Source organism: Epinephelus fuscoguttatus, linkage group LG11, assembly GCF_011397635.1.
Source record: "Epinephelus fuscoguttatus linkage group LG11, E.fuscoguttatus.final_Chr_v1".
NCBI lineage: Eukaryota > Metazoa > Chordata > Actinopteri > Perciformes > Serranidae > Epinephelus > Epinephelus fuscoguttatus.
In genome coordinates, this window is record NC_064762.1 from 37,499,598 (window position 1) to 37,522,765 (window position 23,168).

The 23,168-nt window shown below is 39.9% G+C and overlaps 2 protein-coding genes across 3 annotated transcripts in view; one reads left to right on the forward strand and one right to left on the reverse strand.

Annotated features, from left to right (window-relative positions):
* The window catches only part of LOC125897389 (xaa-Arg dipeptidase-like), a 649,571-nt gene that overhangs the window by 67,293 nt on the left and 559,110 nt on the right, over positions 1-23,168 (forward strand). The gene's annotated exons all lie outside the window — the stretch shown is intronic.
* Positions 1,115-23,168, reverse strand: part of LOC125897350 (uncharacterized) — a 38,548-nt gene continuing 16,494 nt past the window's right edge. Inside the window, exons 13-23 of the mRNA XM_049590634.1 lie at positions 20,787-21,746; positions 17,699-17,795; positions 17,421-17,528; positions 12,822-14,852; positions 10,799-10,921; positions 10,557-10,685; positions 6,777-6,969; positions 6,401-6,525; positions 5,880-6,070; positions 3,520-3,653; positions 1,115-3,342 (exon numbers count right to left, since the gene is read on the reverse strand). Of these exons, the coding sequence (XP_049446591.1) occupies positions 3,110-3,342; positions 3,520-3,653; positions 5,880-6,070; positions 6,401-6,525; positions 6,777-6,969; positions 10,557-10,685; positions 10,799-10,921; positions 12,822-14,852; positions 17,421-17,528; positions 17,699-17,795; positions 20,787-21,746 (4,324 nt within the window). The 3' untranslated portion in view covers positions 1,115-3,109. The remainder of the gene's footprint in view (positions 3,343-3,519; positions 3,654-5,879; positions 6,071-6,400; positions 6,526-6,776; positions 6,970-10,556; positions 10,686-10,798; positions 10,922-12,821; positions 14,853-17,420; positions 17,529-17,698; positions 17,796-20,786; positions 21,747-23,168) is intronic.

A 23,168-nucleotide genomic window follows, 5' to 3' on the forward strand; every position in this document is an offset into this window, starting at 1 on the left:
TAGGTCAGGGGACTGTGAGGGCCATGGCAAAACCTCCAGCTTGCACCTCTTGAGGTAGTCCATTGTGGATTTTGAGGTGTGTTTAGAATCATTGTCCTGTTGAAGAAACCATCCTCTCTTCAGCTTTTTTTTTTTTTTTTTTTTACAGATGCTGTGATGTTTGCTTCCAGAATTTGCTGGAATTTAACTGAAATGTGAAATGTTCCCCATGCATGCCACTAGCTGCAACACAAGCCCAAAGCATGATCAATCCATCCCTGTGTTTAACAGTTGGACAGGTGTTCTCTTCATGCAACTCTGCACCCCTTTCTCATTGCGTCCAGAAAGTTCTGTTTTAACTTCATCAGTCATCAGGACTTTGCAAACTTCTGATGCTGAATCATGAAATGATCAAATTTGTGACTCGAGTGCACACCTCTGCTGTATATCATTTAGACATAAAAAAAACTTTTAGTTGCACAGAAGCATTTTTAAGTCAGATGACATTAAGGAGATATTTGAATTGAACAGTTTTAACTTAATGCAGTTTTAGTGAAATTAGTAAGAAGAGAAAATTAAAAACAAGAAAATCTGTAAAAAATATATATATATATTTTTTAAAAGCTGTATTTTAAATATATTAATATTTAAGTATTTTTATATATGTAATAATGATAATTATATTGAAATACCCTGGCTTTTGTATTTTTCCCTAGCTTTTTAAAAATCGTTGTCTTCTATTCTATTATTTTTTTTGCAATTAGTTGAAAATTTCCTGCCAAGTTGCTCATTGCCTTTTTTGTTAGTATTTTTTGAAAGAAATCGCACCAATTTGCTCAGGGTTCAAAGGTCTGAATACTTGCCAAAGGCTTGTGAAAGCAGCACAAGAAAAGTGATGTCACTCCAGGTTTCAAAGGGTTAAATGTGGAGAGCAACAACCTACTTAAAGTGATGTACAGTGTTTGACAGTAGATGCATATGATGGGCCAAATAGAGATTCCACTCTAACTGGAGTATTTCCCATTTATTTCCTGCTTAGGCAGCCTAAGGAATGTATTTAGTTCAGGTGCTACAGTGGAACACACTCTGAAGAACTGTCTGTGTCTGATTAACGAAAACAGACAACACAAAAGGATGATTTAAAGATTTATTATAAAAACAGACATGACATAAATAGCATGGTTTGAAAAATTGCTAGACTCAGTCCAGACTGTTACAGTACATGTAGAGGAGGAGGATACAAAAGAGCCTGTTCAAACTACAGCGAGTAAACGAGGCAGACTGAGTCTTACATAAGGGCAGAAATACAGTCCCCAGTCACATTTCATGGTGATTCCACTAAAAGCTGAACTTTAGGTCACATGACAAACCCCATGCCTTTAGGAGAGGCACTTCACAAAAATCCCAAGAAAAACATGCAGACAAAGAAGTACATGCAAAAAAAGGTGCAACTAAATGACGCACGACAAAATAACTGCATGCAAAAGATAAAACATTCGAAAAAAGTAGATGAAGTATAAATATACAAGGTTGGCAAAGGGGTTTTCAGAATCCATGGTACTGATATAAATGCAGCAGTTTTGGCACCATTGGAACACCTTTCACACACATCAACACTACTGAGCAAGAGTTCAAAATCCACACAACTTCTTATAAAGACACTGCACTCAAATAGAAAATATTCAAGAGAATTTAAACTTTTACAACAAACACTGCACCTGCAGCTGTAGCATTTAACATCAACTGCTTATTCAACAGACTGAAACCAAGTGAAAGGCATTTCACAACCAATACTGCACTTTACATCTTTCTCCATGGACTTGCACTTAGGGTTACGGCTACACATAAACCTTCACTGACCAAAAGTTGACTCAAGTGGAGGATCAAGTGGGAAAATATGACATGTGATTCTGCTAACGGTTTGCTACAATGTAAACTTAACATCCTGCAAATCCATATCTTCTCTCCAGTTCACATTACTGCAGCAACAGGAAGCATTCATGTACAGTTATCTTTTGCTTCGATTTGGGAGAGCTGATGATTATCAGGGCCACTGCTAGGGAAAAAACTCATACATTGAGAATAAAGTTGAATTTTTCAAGGAAAAAAAAAAAAGGAATGTTATGAAAAAAGGACGTAATTATGAGGGGAAAAAGTCGTTACATTACAAGTAAAAACTTATTTATTGAGAAAAAAGATATGCTATGACAAAAATGAACATTTCAAGAAAAAGTTAGTCATATTTTGAAAAGAGTTGAAATGGTACATGAAAAAAGACAAACCTTTGAGGATTATGTTATAATATTATAAGGACTATTTTTTTTCTAGAAGTGGCCCTAATAACCCATCGTACAGATAATTTAATCCTGCTAAAAATAAAGTCATAGTGAAGACTGCACAGCTGCACTGATCCAAATTTAAATTAAAGCAACTTTCACCATGTCTAAAACATAAAAATAATTTGTTAGACCCAAATTTACATTAAATTGTTGTATAATTGAATTTTACTTTAAACTGTTGTATAATCCCATTTTAATTTAAATTGCTGCATACATACACGCCATAATTTGATATTAGATTAATATATATTTGAGTCAGCACACTGAGTTCACTTCATGTCCCTCGATTGCTTATTACAGAAACAAAGTTGGCAGACATTAATCAAAGGCCAGCTTCAATTCTCGTCCCTTCACCACAGACATTAACAGACGTGCGCTTAAATTCTTGAGACACAGAAATACATTCCCGAAACGGAAAACTTAAGACAGAGTAAACAGTCCTTGAGGGACACGAACGTTGAATGACAGGAATTTTATGACACCAATTTCATCCATGTCCTGGTGGAGCTCATTAGATGACGCATTAAGCACTCAGCAGGTCAAAAGGATCCCACTGGTGTCGAGTGAGAGCTCACAGGTCACGATCACGCTGACGACGAGGGTGAGACTGACTCCACACACACAGCTCATTCATACATAAAAAAAGACAAACATTTAAAAGGGCTTATAATGGCTCAGACTTATCCATGGCACTGTGTTAGAGCTGTATGTATATTGCACTTGGTGAAATCAGATTAAGTGGTATATTACACAGGAGTCCAGCCAGCGTGCACTCCTCATAGTGGTCCGCCTCAGAAGCATTTCCTGAAGACGATCAGTGGCCCGTACTCCTCGTATTCTTCCTGACTGATCCAAGCAGAGCTGAACGAGGGCAGGTTGGCCAGCACCGCTCCTCCGCTCCACACTGAGAACACTCTGTCCTTGGGGCTGCTGACTCGGACGCTCTCTGCCATGTCGGTTGGAACTAGTCCTCTGATTTCAGCCTGGAGCCGCTCAGGCAGGCCAGCCAGCAGAGTGTTCCCACCTACAGCAAGAGATTTTTATAACAATCACCAAGAAAAGATCAAATTACCTGGGCCAAATCAAATCAAGGTCAGAGCACAAAACTAGGACGCTATGTTTCTGATTTAGTTGCACAGCTGGAGTGCATCTTTGAGCCCTCACATTGTTGTGTAACACCATAACAGAAACCAACTGTTACCTGACAGGACGATATTTCCCAGGAAGCAGCGCCGCAGGTCAATGTCTGAGCTGAGGATTGACTTGAAGATGCTCTCGTGCATGCCATAATGGTCCCGTCCAATCAGCTCAGGTTTAAAAAGAATCTCAGGGGCCCTGGATGAACGAGGAAGTAGTAGAGTTATTTGAGTAGGCGGTTATAAGACATAGCTTTCCTGTCTGAGGAGTCTGAAAACAGAGGCAGCTGATCTGTCTCAACAGTCTGACATGTGTGCAGCACCTGAAGGAAAAGGTTCTCTGCCACTCTAGATATAAAGATGGCATGTGACATCATTCAACAAGAATGAAGCCAGATAGACACCTCACAGCCCCAAACTGGTTGCCCCTGACTCATTTTAGAATCATTTTCAGCCAGATCCATTGTGGTATGACATTCAGTTTGAGAGCGACCACTCTGTCTGATTCATTGCCTGAATGATCAACATTCTGGCCAACAGGACAGCTGGTGGATTACTGGCCAGAATTTCCAGGTCAGGAATTTTTTACCGGCTGTCTTCCAGTTCGAGAAATTCCAGGTTCAATATTCCATATGACTGTTGTCAAAGGTCGATCTAAACATAGTCCAAATGTAGTGCGAGTTAATGCAACACACAAGATTAATAACTAGAATTATTGCTTTGTGGTTGTAGGCCTACGTGTACCAGTCAAGTTAAGGTTGCAGTTTACATCCATATCTGTCCAGAGTCATATGTAGCTGTTGACAGTTGACAATGTTTCATAGGGATGGCTAAAAGGCTAAAAATTCTAAAACATGGATGCTTCAGACTCATCTTCAACCTGGCAGCGCAGAAGAGCTATACAACAAACACAGTTTCAAGATTAATTTCACCAATTCCGTGTCTGACCAAATGTCTCCCCTTCTGCTCCTAAATTATGGTGTTAATAATGGCCAGAAAAGTGTTTTTGCAGAACATTACAATGTCACTGTGAAGTTGACTTTAACCACCAAAATCTAATCAGTCCATCATTGAGTGATGTTTGTGCCAAATTTAAAGAAATTACCTTGAGGCTCTTCTTGAGATGTCACATTCACGGGAATGGGATGGACAGACGGACAAAAACATAATGACCAAAAACGCACACAGCCATGCTAACTACTCTGTGAGGCTGGTCTCAGCATTTAGCTCACAGCACCACTGTGCCTAACATCAGCAATGAATGACAAAGTTAACTTGTTGATGTTAAGCAGGTATAATGTTTACTTTACTTCCTAAGGCCACATTCACATTACAAGCAAATGTGTCTTAAAACAGATTTTTTTGCTGTCATGTGACACAAATCTAATTTTTTTTCAGAGGAGTGTGGATACAGAAATCAGATTTTTTCCAATCAGATGTGGGCCACTATCATATGTGGTCATAAATCCGATACATACCTGATCACTGGTCATGTGACCTCTGTGAGAACGGTCATATCGTAATTCATGTGTTTTTCCCAAACAACCATTGGTTTTTCCACGTCAAACCTCACTGCAAAGGAGCAGATCACCATACAGTGTCTGAGAGGTCTGTTGAAACTACGGAAGGTTGCTGTAGCCATACCGGTACCTGCCTCAGCCACCGGCCAATAGAGCCCGACTACCAAACGCTGTCTTACAGGGACAGCTTGCCTACATGGCATGACAGATTTGTCGTGACGCACCATCAGAAATACTGGAATGTAGCCCTGGACATCCTTAAGTTTTAGAGGAACTGTTCCTCCGTAAGACTCTCCACATTGCGTCTCCACCACTGCACCACACCTGACTCCTCATCTGGCCACACTTCTCTCTCTATAGAACTACCAGCATTAGCTGCTAACACAGCTAGTGGTTGAAAGCCCATTTGTATGACAGCCCGATATCCCGAAAAACAAATGCTCCTTGCTCCGAAGGCCATTTTTCTGATGATACTCTACACACTCTCCACAAAAGAAGCACATGGCTAATTATTATGCAGAATGCCGTCATTGGAACTTCAGACCATTGCGATCATTCGGTAGATGAACACTTGTACTGCTACATTGTTCATTTTTCTCCAAGTGTTTCAGGACAGAGATCCATTCACAGTGATGTCACACTGATATCAGATATGGATCACTTCAAGCATGAATGTGAACTGTACTGTTCCTGGAGGACTCGTGTTTATCATAGATCTTGTTGTTAGTATGTTTTTCATTAAGCCTGTCATTTCCCATCCTAACAGCTGATGATAATTATTACTAAAACATACAAAACATGAAAGTTTAAGTTTTCTAGTGGCACTATTGATTTCCTTTAGGAACCCCATCTAGTGAACTGAGTGTCCATCTAAAGCAGGACATGGTGTGCAGACAGGCAGTTACCTGAACCTCTCCGTGGTGAGAGTGACAATTTGTCCGTCTGGCATGGTGTAATACATCTCTCTGCAGGATGGCCCCCCCTGACTCAGCTCAGCTTCATAGTTGAGAGCCACACAGCAGCACTTCTCCTTTATCTCCCTCACTATCTCCATCTCTGCTGAGGTGCGCATGCTCACCCCTTGTTCCTGCAGGAGCTTTAATCACAGGCATAGCAGAATTGTTAATTGACAAATTTGTTGTTATTTCATATAGTTGATGTTATTGTTGTCATTGTCATTATTATTGCAACATTTAGTGATCGAAGCATGATCCCAGATAGTCTCAAAAATGTTCAGTCTAAGGTCCAGATGTCCTCTAACCCTTAGACTACTGCTGTGTAACAGCAGCTAAATATTCTCTGAATGATCCCTCTTCTCACCAGATTTTTTCAGACCCCATGTCTTCAGCCAAATTGCCAACTGGAAGTGTTATCCATCAACATCACTGCTCATAAACTGTGTAACAACAAAAAAGCAAGAGAATACCTTTTTAAGATGCATTGTAACATCCAAACCAGCCAGAGGGAAGCGCTGCACTGCATGAGGTAGACAGTATCCCTCAAACACAGGCACACTGTGGCTCACTCCATCTCCAGAATCAAACACCACACCTACAACAACAAAAGCATAAGAAATATCATCACATTTTCTGTTTGATCCAAGAAGGAAAATAAGTCTTTAAAATAAGTTTAAACATGTCAAGATGAGACTGATGCAATTCAAAGATGTTATAAAGTGCTATTAAGCCTTATAATTAAACAACATATGATCAACTTGACTTAATTATGTATTCACCGATGCCCATCAATCCAACACAATGCATATATAAAATGTATAACAAAAAATAATTTGGCCAAATTACCAGTGGATCTCCCTGCTGCATAAAGAGCCAGCACTGCCTGCATGGCCACGTATGTGAAGGGAACATTGAAACACTCGAACATGATCTCCACCATGCGCTGGCGGTTCTCCAACGGATTCATGGCTGCCTCGGTCAGCATAACAGGGTGATCATCTGGTTCCACACGCAGCTGCTGGAACGTGTGATGCCAGATCTAAAACCAAAACAGTCACTTTATAATGAAGTCAAGGTAACACGTAGAGCTGTATCAAAAATTGTTTTTTAACATTTGAAACCTCTATTGAAGTTTTTTGTCTGTCGTCATTTGATTAAAGTGATTAATGAGATTAACTGAGTCTTTTTTATCAAATCAACTTCCTTTATAAATATATGTATGCATATCTCCCTTTGTGTGCAGTACGCAATGCAATGTTTGGATCTCACGGGGAAGCCTTATCTCCAGCTACCTGAAAAGCAGTAAAAGCTTTAAAAAGAAGTGCAATGGATTGTGCAGAATGCAAGACACCTCATAAAAACATCTGCTATGTGATAGCTGACTGCAGGTAAATGTGGGAGATGCTGGATGGCTATATAACAAGTAATGGTTATAACAAGTAATCTCTAATACAGAGAATGAAAGTTATCATAATACTTTGCAGGTTACAACAATTTTCAGTGTATAGCTGTATGGAGTGCTACTGCTGACACACAGGGTAGCTCTCCTGTCCATGGTAACCTACTAAAGGTGTTTGTAGTTCTCCTATGTCAGTACTGGACTAATGATGACTGTCACAGCAATGTAATAGTGTCAAATGGTGTTGCAAACAGCTTGCACTCAAAACGTTTAATTTAGTACAATACAGTAACATAAAAGTTTTGAGTACACCAGACACAAAAATAAATGTGTCAACCCTTGACTGTAAGGAATTTCATGTCGATTTAACTTTTTGTTGTTTGAGGATTTAATTCTACGTCATCTGAACATAAAATTAAGTACAAATTGAACAACATTTTTTTATTTAATTGAACTATGAAAATATATTGTGGCAAGCTTGGGTTTCTTGATTGCAAAAATAGGCAAAGAGAAGAACTCTGAACCAGGAAGAGCTCTTTATTCCACTATTTACAACGTTATGTTACACTCTAATATCCACACAGGCGGGAGGTCACCAACTGTATATACGACTTAACTCATGGTGCAAAATGTCTTTTACCACAACATTAACGGTAACCAATCAGAACCAGTGTGAAATACATAAACATTAATCACTGTGTGAGGGGTAACGTGAGTGATTTAGAACACATTTAAACAGTTTTCTTTGATTTATGGCTTCAAACACATTGTCTCACAGCATGCTGGGAAATGCGCCCGTTTAGCCCCAACACGCCACAATATGTTAAGAGCACAATGATAGTGTTGATTTTTGGCCTTAAACTAATTAGGCAAAATTGGCTTTATAAATCTTAATCAAATTGACAAAAAAATTGTTGACTTAATTTCAAAATATTAGGTCAAGCGCACAAGGGATGAGTTTTTGTGTCAAGTGAACATAAAGTTTTTAGGTCACTTTGACAATCCTGGGTGTTTGTGTAGACTTAACATTAAAATTTTGTGTCATGGAGGGATTGAGGTTTACAGTGCAGTGAGGAGGGCTGGAATAGTTTGGGAACAATACGTTGCTACCACTTGGGCCAACCTGTAGGTCTGATGTCTCGATGCAAGGGCACATTATATAATCATCCTATAGTATAATGTATCATAAAACATATTGTCAATGTAGTTAACCCTCTTTGCGCCAAGATGAAATTATATTGTGCATGCACTGATGTATGACAAGTTGCAACACTGAATTGCCAATTAAAGTTAATGCAATTAAAGTAAAGTTAACTCTGTCTAACAGTTTAATGCTTTGTCCTTTCTGGAACTATCCCACCATTCACAATTAAGAGCGTTGGTGTCTATACTTAATTTTGTCATTTTTCCTGTGTGAACACACTACATACTGAAATCCTGCTTAGAATTAGTGAAAGGATGGAATTAGGACACAGCATAAGTTAATACTTTATGGAAATGATTAGTACTATTACTGTATAACAAGCAGCATTATCCTATTAAATAATAATCCAGTAGAATGACATTAATCACCACAATATGCTGATATCAAATGCATATAGCAACTCCACTGGAACTTATCCACTCATACAATACAAATATTAAAACAGAGTGGGTGGGTCTGGCTGTTTTAAAGCTTCACCAATGTCTTGGAAAAACTAGAACTATCCCCTCACTGTTGCATGCCTTAGCAAACCCATCAAGCTGTGGTTACAATTTACATTAATGTCTGTGAAAACATGGATGCTTCACACACACATCTTTAATGCGGCACAGAAGATCTATACAATCAGCAGAGTTTCAAGGTGGACACCCAAGATTAGTGTCACCAATTCAGTGTCTGACCAAATGTCTCCCATTCTGTTCCTGAGTTATGATGTTGAGTAATGGCCAGAAGTGTTCTGTTTTTGCAGAACATTATGATGTCACAGTGAAGATGACAATTTTAATACAAAATGTCAGCAATTCATCATTTTATCCCATTAGACATTTGTATGAAATTTTGTCATAATTAGCGCAGACATTCTTGAATTATGGCCTAAAACATGTTCTGTGAGGTCACAGTGACCTTTGACCACCAAATTCACCAAACAATCGGTTCACTTTTTTTTTTTGAAATAACAAGACAAAAGACATAACATTGACAAAACAAACAACATGAGACAAGAACAGTGAATGCAAGTCAGTTATCAAAATTTCAACAAGGGCTAAGGGTGTTAATTTGATTTTTGTGTATGATGGTTATGTGTATATGTGTGTGTGTGTGTGTGTGTGTGTGTGTGTGTGTAAGTGTGTTGTACATTAAAACAGTCTGGTGTGGTGGACTAAAGGAAAAGGAAAAAGAAAAGAGAAAACCAGGGAGTGTGACACCCCATTCACCAGCAGCGAAGCGTTATTGGGTACCATCGGGGGGCCAGTTTGTGTCTTGTAGTTATTCATATGAAATTTTAATTTTGTGTTGTTGCCACCATGGCATAATATTAGTGTGTGTGTTTAAGAATATATATATATATATCTATAAAATTAGGTGTTTCTTTATTTTGACTAGTCTGTCCAGTACTGGGTCGCCCAAGACCATAGGAGTGAGTTGGCCCATTGTGAACTTGATCCCCAAAAAACTGCTCCCACACCCTAAGTAAGGGACTGGTTTATTAGGGATTGGGAGTTCATTCATCATTTCATTCTTGAGTCAAAGTGGACGTTTGTGCCAAATTTGAGGATATTCGCTTAAGACCTCTTTGAGATATTGCGCTCACAAAATTAAACGGACAAAAGGTCACCATGACCTTGACCTTTGACCACCAAGTTCTAGTCAGTTCATCCTTGATTCCAGGTGGACGTTTGTGCCAAATTTGGAAAAAAATAAAATAAAAATTCAATGCATTCTTAAAATATTGCGTTTACAAGAATGACACACACAAGGTCAAAGTAACCTTGACCTGTGACCACTAAAAACTAATCACTTCATTGTGAAGTCCAAGTGGACATGTGTGCGAAATGTGAAGAAGACATTTTTGAGATGTTGCAGATGAACGGACAACCTGAAAACATAATGCCTCCGGCCACGTCTATCGCCAGGGCAGAGGCACAAAAATCCCAGCATGCTTTTTCATAGAAACACTCAGTAGTTCTAGCAGCAACACCCAATGACATCACATCTCATATATGGTATACATAGTCCTACTTGCCTTTTCCATTTCATCCCAGTTACGAATGATCCCGTTCTTTATGGGATGTTTCAGAGCCAGGACTCCTCTCATGTGTTGAGCCTCGTGTCCAATGTAGGTCTCCCTGTCCACGCTACCATTCATTATTTCCTGTAGAGACAAAACTTCTGATCACAAAGGCTGGACAGAGGCGAAGCCACTTCACTGTTAGAATGCATTTTTTGTAGAGAACAAGGAGTAATAAATTAAGGATATACCCTTACCTCATATTTTGGCATCCCAATAATTGTTGGAAATGTAACACTTGGGAGGTCTTGATCTGCAAATCCTGCTTTCATCAAACCAGAACCCGTATCCAGCACTATGGGGGTGTTATAATCCGTCATCTGCAATCACATTAAGAAAAATAAATTCATTTCAATCAAATGAATAAAAATAATGCTAGGGATGCTCACCAGGTTTGATTAACTCTCCTGAAATGTTAAATGATACTAAAATTATTTTTAGTCACATTTCACTTCGTTCCAACATTGCGGGAAACACGCATTTGCTTTTGTTCAGACAGTGAGAAGAGAAGATTGGTATTAATCTAATGTCTGAGTGTTAAGTGCAGAGCGGGATTCAGGATGTGGTTAGCCTAGCTTAGCATAAAGACTGAGAGCAGTAAACAGCTAGCCTAGTTCTGTTTAAGGTGACATACGTCTAATTAACATGCATCTAACTAGGTTAACCCTGGATAAGCATCTGGTTTTCATTTTCTCATCTGACTGTCCATAAGAAAGTAAATAAGTATATTTAACTGCTATATTGAACTAGATCATTGCGCCATGCATGTATCTTATACGCTACATAAAAAAACCCTGTGTTACTAAAGCCAGAGATATACTAGCTTTTAACTACACTTTCGAGTATGCATGACAGCTGCCTGCATTTGGAGTGTTGCTCAATGCTATGTGTCCACAAGATGCTATACGCACATGAAAGGTAGGGTAAATGTGAGAAACCTACTCGGCATCGTCATGACGCGCTTGATTTAGGGGCCTTACAAACCATGAGTGGTGGGAATCACTAGACGATCTGCAATATGATATAATCACAAAACTTAAGTCACAATTCAACATTATTGCGATTTATTACCTTTTTTCAACTGCCCCCAAAGGAAAACTTCAACTTCTGCTTTATCCAATAAGATAACCTCACTTGAGCCATATTTTTGCAGCAGCAAAATGTATCTTGTAGACTGAAAAAGCAATTGATTATATTATTCTAGTGGGCTACCTAAAGACTACCATACTTGGCATTTTGTGACGATACAATATTGCCCCACAAAAATACCCGGACTATGCTAATTTTTCCCCCCCACCCCTACGAACCAACTAAGATGGTGCTGCTGTTGCTTTTTCTGCCATGATCTTACAATTAAATACAGGTTGTGTTCCAAATCACACTGTGACATACTGCCCACTACATACTCAATCTGTATGTACTGCATAGGCCTACTGCTAACTAAATGAACAATTATGTATGCCATTACCAACAGACATGTAAATATTGTTTCCCTCCGGTTAATGTAAAGCACCTCACTTGATGATGAAGGTTCTGTTCAGATTTAGGCAGGGGAAAACACAGACGAGGAAATGGTCTTGGACACAACACCAGTCTGACCCAGCCAGCAGCTCTCACATCTCATACCCAGAAATTCTTGCTACTGTAGTATATAACCGGGCATTTCTTAAGCACACAAAATCCACAAACCGTGCAGTGTGAACACTCTACATACTCAGTTTTTACATCAAGCATAATATGAACAGTATGTTAATATGTGAGGCAAATAAGCCCTGTGAGGCAAATAATGATTTGTGATATTGGGCTTTATAAATAAAATTGATTGATGATTGATTGATATGTGATTGTGTAGTAGTAAATAGATAGCTGTAGTAACCTCCTCAAATATTGCCATAATTGTTGTTTACAAGATGTAAATCTGTTCTATTCAGCGCAAGTTCCCTGGTGTGCCCTCTCATGGAATCCTCCAGTGACATCCATAGTGCATTAGCATTCACAATGGAGACCGGTGTCTATGTGAACACATGGGTAAAAAGCAAGTATATCTCTGGCCATAGCAGGTTCCACAATGTAGCCAAAAATGGCATCTACCCATTGACTGTGGTTAAATTTAATTTTACACATGTGAGACACATTGAAAGGTCTATATGAAGGCGCTCAATTGAGAAACACAACACAACTTAAAAGAGGCCACCAAACATATTACAGTAGGAAGTGTACCTTTCTTGTGCTGATGTTAAGATGGGTCTGAATCCCAGGTGACCCAGAGCCTGATACCCTCATGGCCTCAGAGCTCTGAACACCATCAGCAAAGTCTTCACTCTGCTCATCTCTTCCACTGGGATCAAACTCCACAGGCTGGTCAGGATGCAGCTGGGGTGCTGATGGCTGATGTGGGAGCACATCTGCAGGAGATGAAGTCTGATCTTCCTCTGATGATTGTGAATCTGTCTGCAGCAAACATTCAGGTGCTGCTGATGTATCCTCTTCATCTTCAGTACTCATTTCAGACAACTGGTCTAATGACACTTTGCATTTCTCTGCGAGCGCATAGTTGTTATTGTTGTTGTTGCTGTGCTCCTTCACATTTGGATTGAGAACCAAGTCGTGACTGATGGCTGGCGTCACATTCTCTGGCAGCGCATCAAGTGATTTATCTTGCAGATCAAATTGCATGAAACCTTGATCTTGAGCGACTTGATCGTCTTCATCTTTATTGGTTATTTCACACAACTGGTCTAATGACACTTTGCATTTCTCTGCGAGCGCATAGTTGTTATTGTTGTTGTTGCTGTGCTCCTTCACATTTGGATTGAGAACCAAGTCGTGACTGATGGCTGGAGTCACATTCTCTGGCGGCTCATCAAGTTGTTTCTCTTGCAGATCAAACTGCACAAAGACTTCATCTTGAGCAACTTGATTTTCATCTTTGCTGCTTATTTCAGTTAAAGAGTTGACCTCCTCTGTTGGGTGTGAGTCTACCTGCAGCAAACATTCAGGTACCGCTGATGCATCCTCTTCATCTTTAGTGCTTATTTCAGACAACTGGTCTAATGACACTTTGCATTCCTCTGTGAGTGCATGGTTGTCTTTGTTGTTGTAGCTGTGTTCCTTTACATTTGGACTGGGAACCAAGTTGTGGCTGATTGCTGGAGTCACATTCTCTGGCAGCGCATCAATCGGTTTATCTTGCAGATCAAATTGCACAAAGCCTTGATCTTGAGTGACTGAGGAGCCAGCTGGCTTCTGCAGCTTGGTGGAATGAGGAGGTTCGTGTTCAGTGAGCTGGGTGCTCACAAGGAGCAAAGCCCGTCTTGGCTTAGGCACAGGAAGAAGGTGTGATTCTCCACCTGGGTCAAACACTCCATCATCTGGTCTTGTTTCAGAGGTTAAAGAAGCATTTTCACCAGATTTATCTAATATTTTCCCATTGATACATCCTTGAGGTTGGATTACCGACTCTTCAGGAAGTTCCTTCAAAACAGATATACTATCTAAGGTAGCTCCAATATATACTGATGGCTCAGCTGCAGAGCAATGATCCAGACATTTGGAATGTGGAAGTTGAACCAAGTCTTGTGTTGTAGTCTCTTTGGCAACATCAGGACCCAATACTGCTTCAACATTTTCAGTTTTATACGTATCTTGAGCCTGAGAATCATTCTGGACCAAAGATGGTGAATGTGTTCTCTGTGATCGGTTATAGCTACCTGATAAAAGTTCATCACAGAGTGCTTGGTCTTCCTTATTCTCACTTGTAGCCCATTCCATTATAGAACATTTTATAACCTTGCTAGCTCTGTCCTTGGGCTTCTTCACTTTACTGTCTTTGTCCAAACTCTTCTCAAGCTTCTCCACCTCCTTTTTCTCCTTTTCCAGTTGTAACCGAAAAGCCTCCCTGTCTTTGTTCACACTTGACAGTCCGTTTGTATCCGCAGGATTGCTAACAGAGAGTTCCTCTTTGAGGTTTTCTTTGCGGCTTCGGAACTCATGGATCTTCAGGTTCTCCTCCATGATCAGCTCATCCAGGACGTGGACTTTCTTCAGCTCCTGCAGCAGGTCCGGTCTGCTGTAAAATGCTAGTGTATCTGCTCCTGTAGCATCTTCGGAGCAGTGCCTATCATCTTCAGAGGCCTTAATTTCACTTGCTGATCCAGTTGATCCGGGTTCACTGAGGTTGTCGGATTCTGCAGGGTTGAGGTAATCCTCAAAGCCAAGAACACCAGCTTCAGCCAGCTCGCTGGATGACATCTATGAAAATGAGCAGGAAAAGCAGAATGAACAAACACTATAGGTTTACACTGTGCATAGTTCTGTAGTTACAGTGGCAGACAACATACACAAATGAAAATTGGATAGAAACCAATAGCAATCCGAGTCTGGCAGAGTAGACATCACCTTCACCTTAGTCAACAATAATGACTAACATTTGACCAGTCTTAAACAAGCACTTACACAAGGTAAATGTAAGTGCACAGTGTTGAAAACAGGTATGTCCAGGTACTGCACATATACAAATCATGTACAAATACAAACCGTTTTCCAAGTCTGATCATATTTCTGCTGGAACATATCCGGTTGTGAAGATTTTGGTTTAGAAGCTTCAATGTGTGATTTTATTTTATTTATTTATTTTTTTAATTGCTTTTTTTTAGTTCTTATATAACAAAACACACACACACACACACACACACACACACACACACACACACACACACACACAAAGGGAGAGGAGTACAAGTAATTTATGATGTGTGTGATTTTTAATGGTAGAAATTGACAGTCTTCTCTGTTGCAGTCATTCCACAGACTGCAATGACAGTGCAGAGATGTAGAGATACGGAATGCCCCACAAACACTAACAAATCGGAGCAGACTGGGCTTCTTCAAGAGGGGAGCTTAGGCAGTCTCACACTGAGGCTGAATATAGGTGTTCCAGCACAGACAGCGTGTGGAAAATAGTGTTTTTTGAACATTAAAGCATGTAAATATGTTCTAGTAGAAACCCAAAGTACAAGCCCAATTCCAAAAAAGTTGGGACGCTGTGTAAAACGTAAATAAAAACAGCATGCAAAGACTTGAAAATCCTTTTTGACCTATAATCACTTGAATATAATACAAAGACAAGATATTTAATGCTCAAACTGAAAACATTGTTTTTATAAATATACACTCATTCTGAATTTGATACCTGCATCACATTACAATCAAGTTGAGACTGAGGCATGTTTACCACTGTTTGTCATCACCTTTTCTTTTAACGACACTCAGTAAGTGTTTGGGAGTGGAGGACACTAATACCTGAAGTTTTGAAAGTGAAATTCCTCCCTATTTTTGCTCAATATACCACTTCAGTTGCTCAACAGTGCAGGGTCTCCATTGTCATATTTTGTGCTTCATACTGCACCGAACATTTTCAATGGGAGACAGGTCTGGACTGCAGGCAGGCCAGTCTAGTACCTGCACTCTTTCACTATGAAGCCACACTGTTGGGGCGCATGCAGAATGTGTCTCATCGTCTTGCTGGAATAAGCAACGACATCCCTGAAAAAGATGTTGTCTGGATGGCAACATATGTTGCTCCAAAACCTGTACATACCTTTCAGCAATTATGGTGCCATTACAGATGTGCAAGTTAGCCACAATGCCGTGAGCACTAACATGCCCCTATACGTACCATCACAGATTCTGACTTTTGAACTTTGAGCTGGTAACAACAACATGAAGTCCCAAAAACAATCTTCAGTGCAGACTGGTCAGACCACAGCACTCTTTTCCTTTGTGTCAGTCCTTGTTGTTTCACTTTGAATGGTAGAGTCTTAACTTGCATTTGTAGATGCAGCAGTGAACCGTGTCTACTGACAAAGATTTTCCAAAGTGTTCCTGAGACCATGTAGTAATATCCTTTATACAATCATGCCATCTTAGGGGTCACAGGTCACCAGCATTCAATGTTGGTTTTTAGCCTTGCCCCTAATGTCCAGACATTTCTCCCAATTCTCAGAATTTTCTAATGATATTATGGATTGCAAATGATGAAATCCTAAATTCTTTGCAATCGTTCATTAAGAAACGTTGCTCTCAAAGTGTTTGATTGTTTGCCTATGCAGTTTTTCACAAAGTGACCGTCCTTGCTTGTAAAGTCTTTTGAAGACACCTCTTTCAAACCCAGTCATGATGCTTTAATCTGTTACCAGTTAACCTGTGGAATGTTCGTGACAGGTGTTTCTTGAACATTTCCCAACTTCCCCAGTCTTTTGTTGCTCCTGTCCCAACATTTTTGGAATATGTTGCAGACATAAATACAGAATTTGTGTAAATTTACAAATGAAAATAAAGTTTATCAGTATGAACATTAAGTATTTTATCTCTCTATTCAATTGAATGTAGCACCAAAAGGATTTGCAAATCATTGCATTCTGTTTTTATTCACAAGTTACATAGCGTGTAACACCTTTTTTGGAACCAGGGTTGTGGTATGAACCTAAAAAATGAGCATAATAGGTCCACTTTAACTAACAGTACATGTTTTTACCTAAATCATTCAAGCAACCACTGGTTATTATTTTCAGGGAAACCTGACAAAAAAAACTGTCCAGAAGCTTTCTTTCTCCACAACAAAAATGAGATGACTTTGATCTCTAGAAAATATAGCACAAAAATCATACAAGAACAAAGCATCCTGGAGATTTGGTAAAGGAAAATGCTGAACCCAATTACAGAAATCAATTTATAATTTGTAACCCAGTGTCACTGATGAGTGGTCTTCAAACATCATAGTTTACGTCACTGATTTGATCTCAAGTCTGCTTAACATACCGCACCAAGCTGGTCCTCACTGTCCCACAGCGGCCACTGATTCCGCCTCTTCTCAGACCTCAGCAGGGCCTCCAGCACAGCCTCCTGAGCCAGAACATTTTCTTCTCTCTGTAGAGTAAGACGTTTATTAGACTGTTGATCACATAAAGTAAGAAGTTAATACATCAACAGGCATCTGATTTTATATTTGACATTTCACAACAGTGAAAATCATCACTAGTTGTAGCCCTTAATGGGAGCAACCATCCACCCCTTTACTCAAATGGTGCATCTCTTACCTCTAGTATTTCATCAGTCCTGTCCAGGATCTTTTCCACCTCTCGCAAATCCTCCTGCTCCTTCACATCCCAGTCATTAAGGGAAAGATCTATCACACTGGGAAAAAAAAGTGCAATATGGTAATTTCTTTAGCCAATCCAATCTTCTAGCACATACATTAACCAAATTCTGCAAGTAGTTGTGACATCCACATTCAACAAATGTCTCCCAATTCTGTCAAATTGCTGCTGACTACAGTCAGTTCCTCTGAGCACTAACTGCCCATTGTGCAGCTTTTAGATGCTTTCAACACTTTGTGTTTTTTTAAAGTAATTGTTCCTGTAAAGTACAAATGATTGATGCATGACAACATCACCTGCAGAGTTTTAGTACATTTCTGCTATTTCTGGCAGCTAACCAAATAGTATTTCAAAAATGACCAAAACAATGAAAGACCCTTAATGTTGACAGCTCATAAAAATCTCTTAAAAGCAGCTAGAATTACCACCTTACAGTTTGTATCCCTGTCTGTCCAGACTTATATGCAGCCATAACAGTTGACAGTACTTCAAATATGGATGCTGTTGCAAAGAAACTGCATATTCTAAAAACATGGACACTTCACAAACATCTTCAACCTAGCAGCACAGAAGATCTGTACAATCAGCACAAATACAAAATGAACACCCAAGACTAGTGTCACCAGTTCATTTCATCCAAATAGACAATGCGTGAAAAAATTAGTTCATTCTTGAGTCCACGTGGACTTTGGATCATATTTGAGGAAACCCCATGAAGGCCTTATTGACATATTGCATTTACGAGACTGATACAGACGCAAGAACGCAGTGACCATGACCTTTGACCACCAAAATCTTATCAGTTCAACATTGAGTCCAACTGGACGTTTGTGCCAAATTTGAAGAAATTCCCTCAATCTGATCTTTAGATATCGCCTTCATGAGAATGGGATATACATACCATAGACTGTATACAAAGATGGATGACTTTCACCACTTGCACTTTACAAAAATGAAGCCAAAAAATCCCAGATATGCTTGCTGCCATCTTGCGCTGGTGACATAATTTAGAGCCAAAGTCTGCGCAGTAACAAACTCTCAGGTGGCAAGTTCCCACACACCCGTCCAACCCAATTACAAGCAGCACCATTGATCGCAAGCACGCTGATTGGCACTGACTGTCAATAATGACATCAAATCTCCAAAGTATTAAATAACTAATTAAAACCAAGCTCATCAGCGAAGCAAATATTTGAACATACAGCAGCATGATAACAACTACCTAAAATGACAAAAAACATCTTTGGGAAAAATTCATTTGAGGTGTACTTTCTTTTAGTTTGGCCCATGTCCCATCTGCTAACACGGAGGGGGGCAGGGTTTATGACCTGTACTGCAGCCAGCAACCAGGGGATGATCGAGATGTTTTCGCTTCTTTTTTGGGGAGCTGTCATGTCGTCCATCTTTATATAAAGTTTATGGTATATAAACCTGAAAACGTAATGCCTCCAGCCACAGCTGTCGCCGGATAATAAAACACACTCTTACACAATTCACTCAGGGAGGTTGTTGCTGTAGCCTTACAGCACTTGTTCTGGTATGAATATAAGCTTATGGTTGCTAATGTCATACTTAAGATATTGTTGTGTAACTGACATTACAGGCTCTGCTCCCTGAAGACATTGTTCTCCTCTATTTGTGCTGCTGTTAATGTACATTTTAACGTTTACCACAACTCATATTTGACAATTTGCTAAACTTCTCGGTTAAATAGTGACTATCCATCATACCTTAGCAAATAGAAAAGAACTTTTCACAACAGACATTCTGACTTGTCATAACAGGAAGTGCACAGGTGAAACAAATTTCATTAACAATGGTTCTATTCCCTCAAGTGTCCCAGTAAATCATTTTAGGAGACAAACCACATAATCCCAGGACCCTGGAACTAGCTTACCTAAAAGTTTGTTTTTCTTATCAGTTACACCTGTACTTTTCCTGCTAAGACATGCAAAAAAAAAAATATTGGCAAACAGCAGATCTTTCAAGCCTTGGATTTAGACACATGAGCTTCGGATTTAGACAAATGTTGAAAGGGATTTGCATGTTGTCCTAATAGAAACTGTAATCCGAGTCATTTTACAGCTTTTCCAAAGCCAAAATCCCAAGACCAGCACTGTACGAAATGGATTTAACTGTGTCAATCTGCTTTAATATTAGCTGCTAACTTTAGCATGCTTGCCTAACTAGCTTACTAACTACAGTAATAGTAACTAGTAAGGTCATGGGGAGTTTATTATTAGCCAGCCATGTTATTTTGTGGGGACTGCCATGTCATCCACAATGTGGGAGCTGGGTCCGGATGCTATCAGGACTGACTTTATCCACTTCACTGGATTTGGACAAGTTTACCCTCAAACAACACCAGCCAAACTTCAGATATATAAGGGATAATGTCCTTTGATGTGTCCATTTTCTGGAATTAATGAACATGGGGTCCATCACAGTGCCCCAACATTCCAGATAATGGACTCCTCAAAGAGCATTATCTCACTTATACCATGGTCACATCAAAGAAGAGAAAAAAAAAAAAAAGAAAAAAAAAAGGGTTTGACTAATACCTGGGACAATCATTACTATCACATAAGTATGCAATAGAAATGTTCACTACTCACTAGTACCTTACACAAACCTTAGACATGACTTGTAAACAGGACCCATTTCTAGTAAGGATGCACGATAATATCGGCACATCATCCTATCGGCTGAGATTGGCTTTAAAATTAACCAATACAAATCAGCCAGCATGCTTTTTCTTACTTTGTACAATGAATGAATATTACATACATTAAAATTTGCAAATAAAGGTAAGATTCTTTGCAAACATTGCAAAATTGAACTACCTTAACAGTGACAGTCAGCTGATCATTCAAGTGGAGCAGAGGCAGCATTGCTAATAAACCCTACCATTCTGCAAGCTGGTCAAAGCACGTGGGTTGTATTCAAATTAATTTGATCAAATAACATGTTAGTGCAAACATGCTTGAACTTCTTTAGGCCAAACTGAATTCTGAAACAGATGCATTACCCATCAACAGCATCCCGATTCTGGTCATGGAGGTCATAAGAATCCCAGAGAAGAGTAGGAATCCCCTGTGTGGTGCACATGGACTTGTCTCCTCCTGTTTCTGTGATAGTGCTGGAGAGGATGTTGCGAATGGGACTTAGTTCAGGATCCTCTAAACTGCTTTGTGACTGCAGTGTCCAGTCCCTGTTCTGTGGCTCTCTGGGCTGTGTGCTGATCAAAACCTCTGTCTGTGTGGGCTGATCTCGAGACCTGCTGGCCTGGTTGGCATTAGTGTGGGGGTCAGAGGGATCATGGAACTGCAGGTCCCTCTGTTGTGTTGGGTTTGGCGTGATGGTAACTGTGTAAGAGTTTTCCAGATCGTCTACCGGCAAGCTAAGCCAAGGATTACTGGGTAGTGCAGCTGAGCGCTTGACCTTGATCTCCAAGTTGAGGGAATCCACGGTTACTTTAGGGATGATCTGGATGCTGGCCCTAGAGGAGTTTCCCACAGAGCCAAGGTCAAACTCCTCTCTGTGATCTTCAGAGTCTGAAACACTTGAGAGATTCTCTGTATGGATTTGAGGCTGACTCATAGCAGGTCTCGCAAAGTCCCTGGTCCCAGCCAATCTGGACAGACCTTCCACTCCTTCCCTCCCCCCACAGGCCTCCAGCTGGCTGCTCCCAGCTCCATCGAAGCCTGAGTCGAATGAGCTGAGGGAGGAGGGTTTGCCCTCAGCTGACACCATCCCAGATGCCGTGGTCAAAGGAGGTGTTCTTAGAAGATGGACTGCTTCCTTGCTACTTTCGCATTTGGTGAGGTCTTGAACATCCTTCCGTTTTGTTCTGTCTGTAGTACCGTCGGCAGAGGACTTATTTACACGGCTACTCCGCAACAAATCATACTGCCACTGTAAGGCCAGCTGGAGGTCACTGACAGCCACAGGTCGAGAAGACATTAGGAGTTTCCTCAGGGTCATGCACCTGATGGGTAAAAAAAAAAAAAAAACCCACACATTACTGCTATAAAACTGGTGAGACAATACAAGACAAAAAAATCTCTGTTGGGGTGTCGGTGGCTTAGTGGGTAGAGCAGGCGCTCCATATACAATGCTGTTGCTGCAGCGGCCCGGGTTCGAGTCCAGTCTGTGGCCCTTTGCTGCATGTCATCCCCCCTCTCTCTCTCCCACCCCTTCAAACTTACCTGTCCTGTCCATTAAAGGAAAATGCCCAAAAAAATCTTAAAAAAAAAAAATAAAAATCTGTCAACAATCTAATATGGTGTGGAGTGACTAAGACTTCGCCCACACAGCTAAATGTTCCATGCCTGCAATTGTTGCAGTTGGTGTAAGAGAACATGTTAGGAGTGGGCATTAAACATTAAATTGTGTATAACTATAGTCTTTATGCAGGGATGCACTGATTTATCAGCCAACATTCACTTGTTGATTGCCATCGGCCTATCAGCAAATAAGATGACATTCACTGATACCAGTGGCCAATATTTTTCTGTTGTGTCACATCAATGTTATGCAGGCTAAAATTTCACAATAGGTGAATCCCTACTCTAATGTCACTTTGTCTTGTGATATTGCATTCCATGATATAATCCATTTTCTGGAATTAGAATCTGACACAAACTTGCAGTATCTGGAGGTTTCAATCAGGTAACAAGGTAGTCATAGCCAACATGGACGAGAAGTTACAAAAGAGCTCTGGATGAGACCATAATAGCAATTTAACTAGGATGGTGACTGTGGGTGGAAAAAATAGATAGAGCATAGTATCGCAATACTTTGAGTGGTGATACTGTATTGATACAAGGACGTCAAGTATCGATCTTTTATTCTGAATACACATTTTAATACATCTTTTGGTACTATATTAATAAAATTAACAGCATTTTGGTCCATTAGATGGTGCTGATGTTTTTTTTCCTAGTGAGGTCAGCAGATGTCTCAGTCAGTACAATTTGGCAGGAAGCTCATCAAAACAAAGATGGGAGGCACTGGACAAAGAAACCAGAAACGCGCCATCTGTGTTAAAATCAATTGTCTGGACTTTATTTGGAACAGAGAACGAAAGGAGGAAATAATTTGCAGTTTGGAAAAAAAGGTAATAAATCACAATATATCACAGTATATTCCATTGCAATGCTCAACATATCGCAATAAAATCGTATTGTGACCCAAGTATCAGGACAATATCATATCATGGGTTCTCTGGCGATTCCCAGCAATGGCGGTGACAAATCCATTTCCATTAAAACAGAACAAACTACGTGCTAAGGAAGCCCGAGTGATATGGTTGAAAGATCCAAGAGAAAAAGTAAAAAAAGGACCACGTGATGAGCACATTTTGCCAAATTAACAGAGACACTATGTAAAGATAATATAACCACACCGG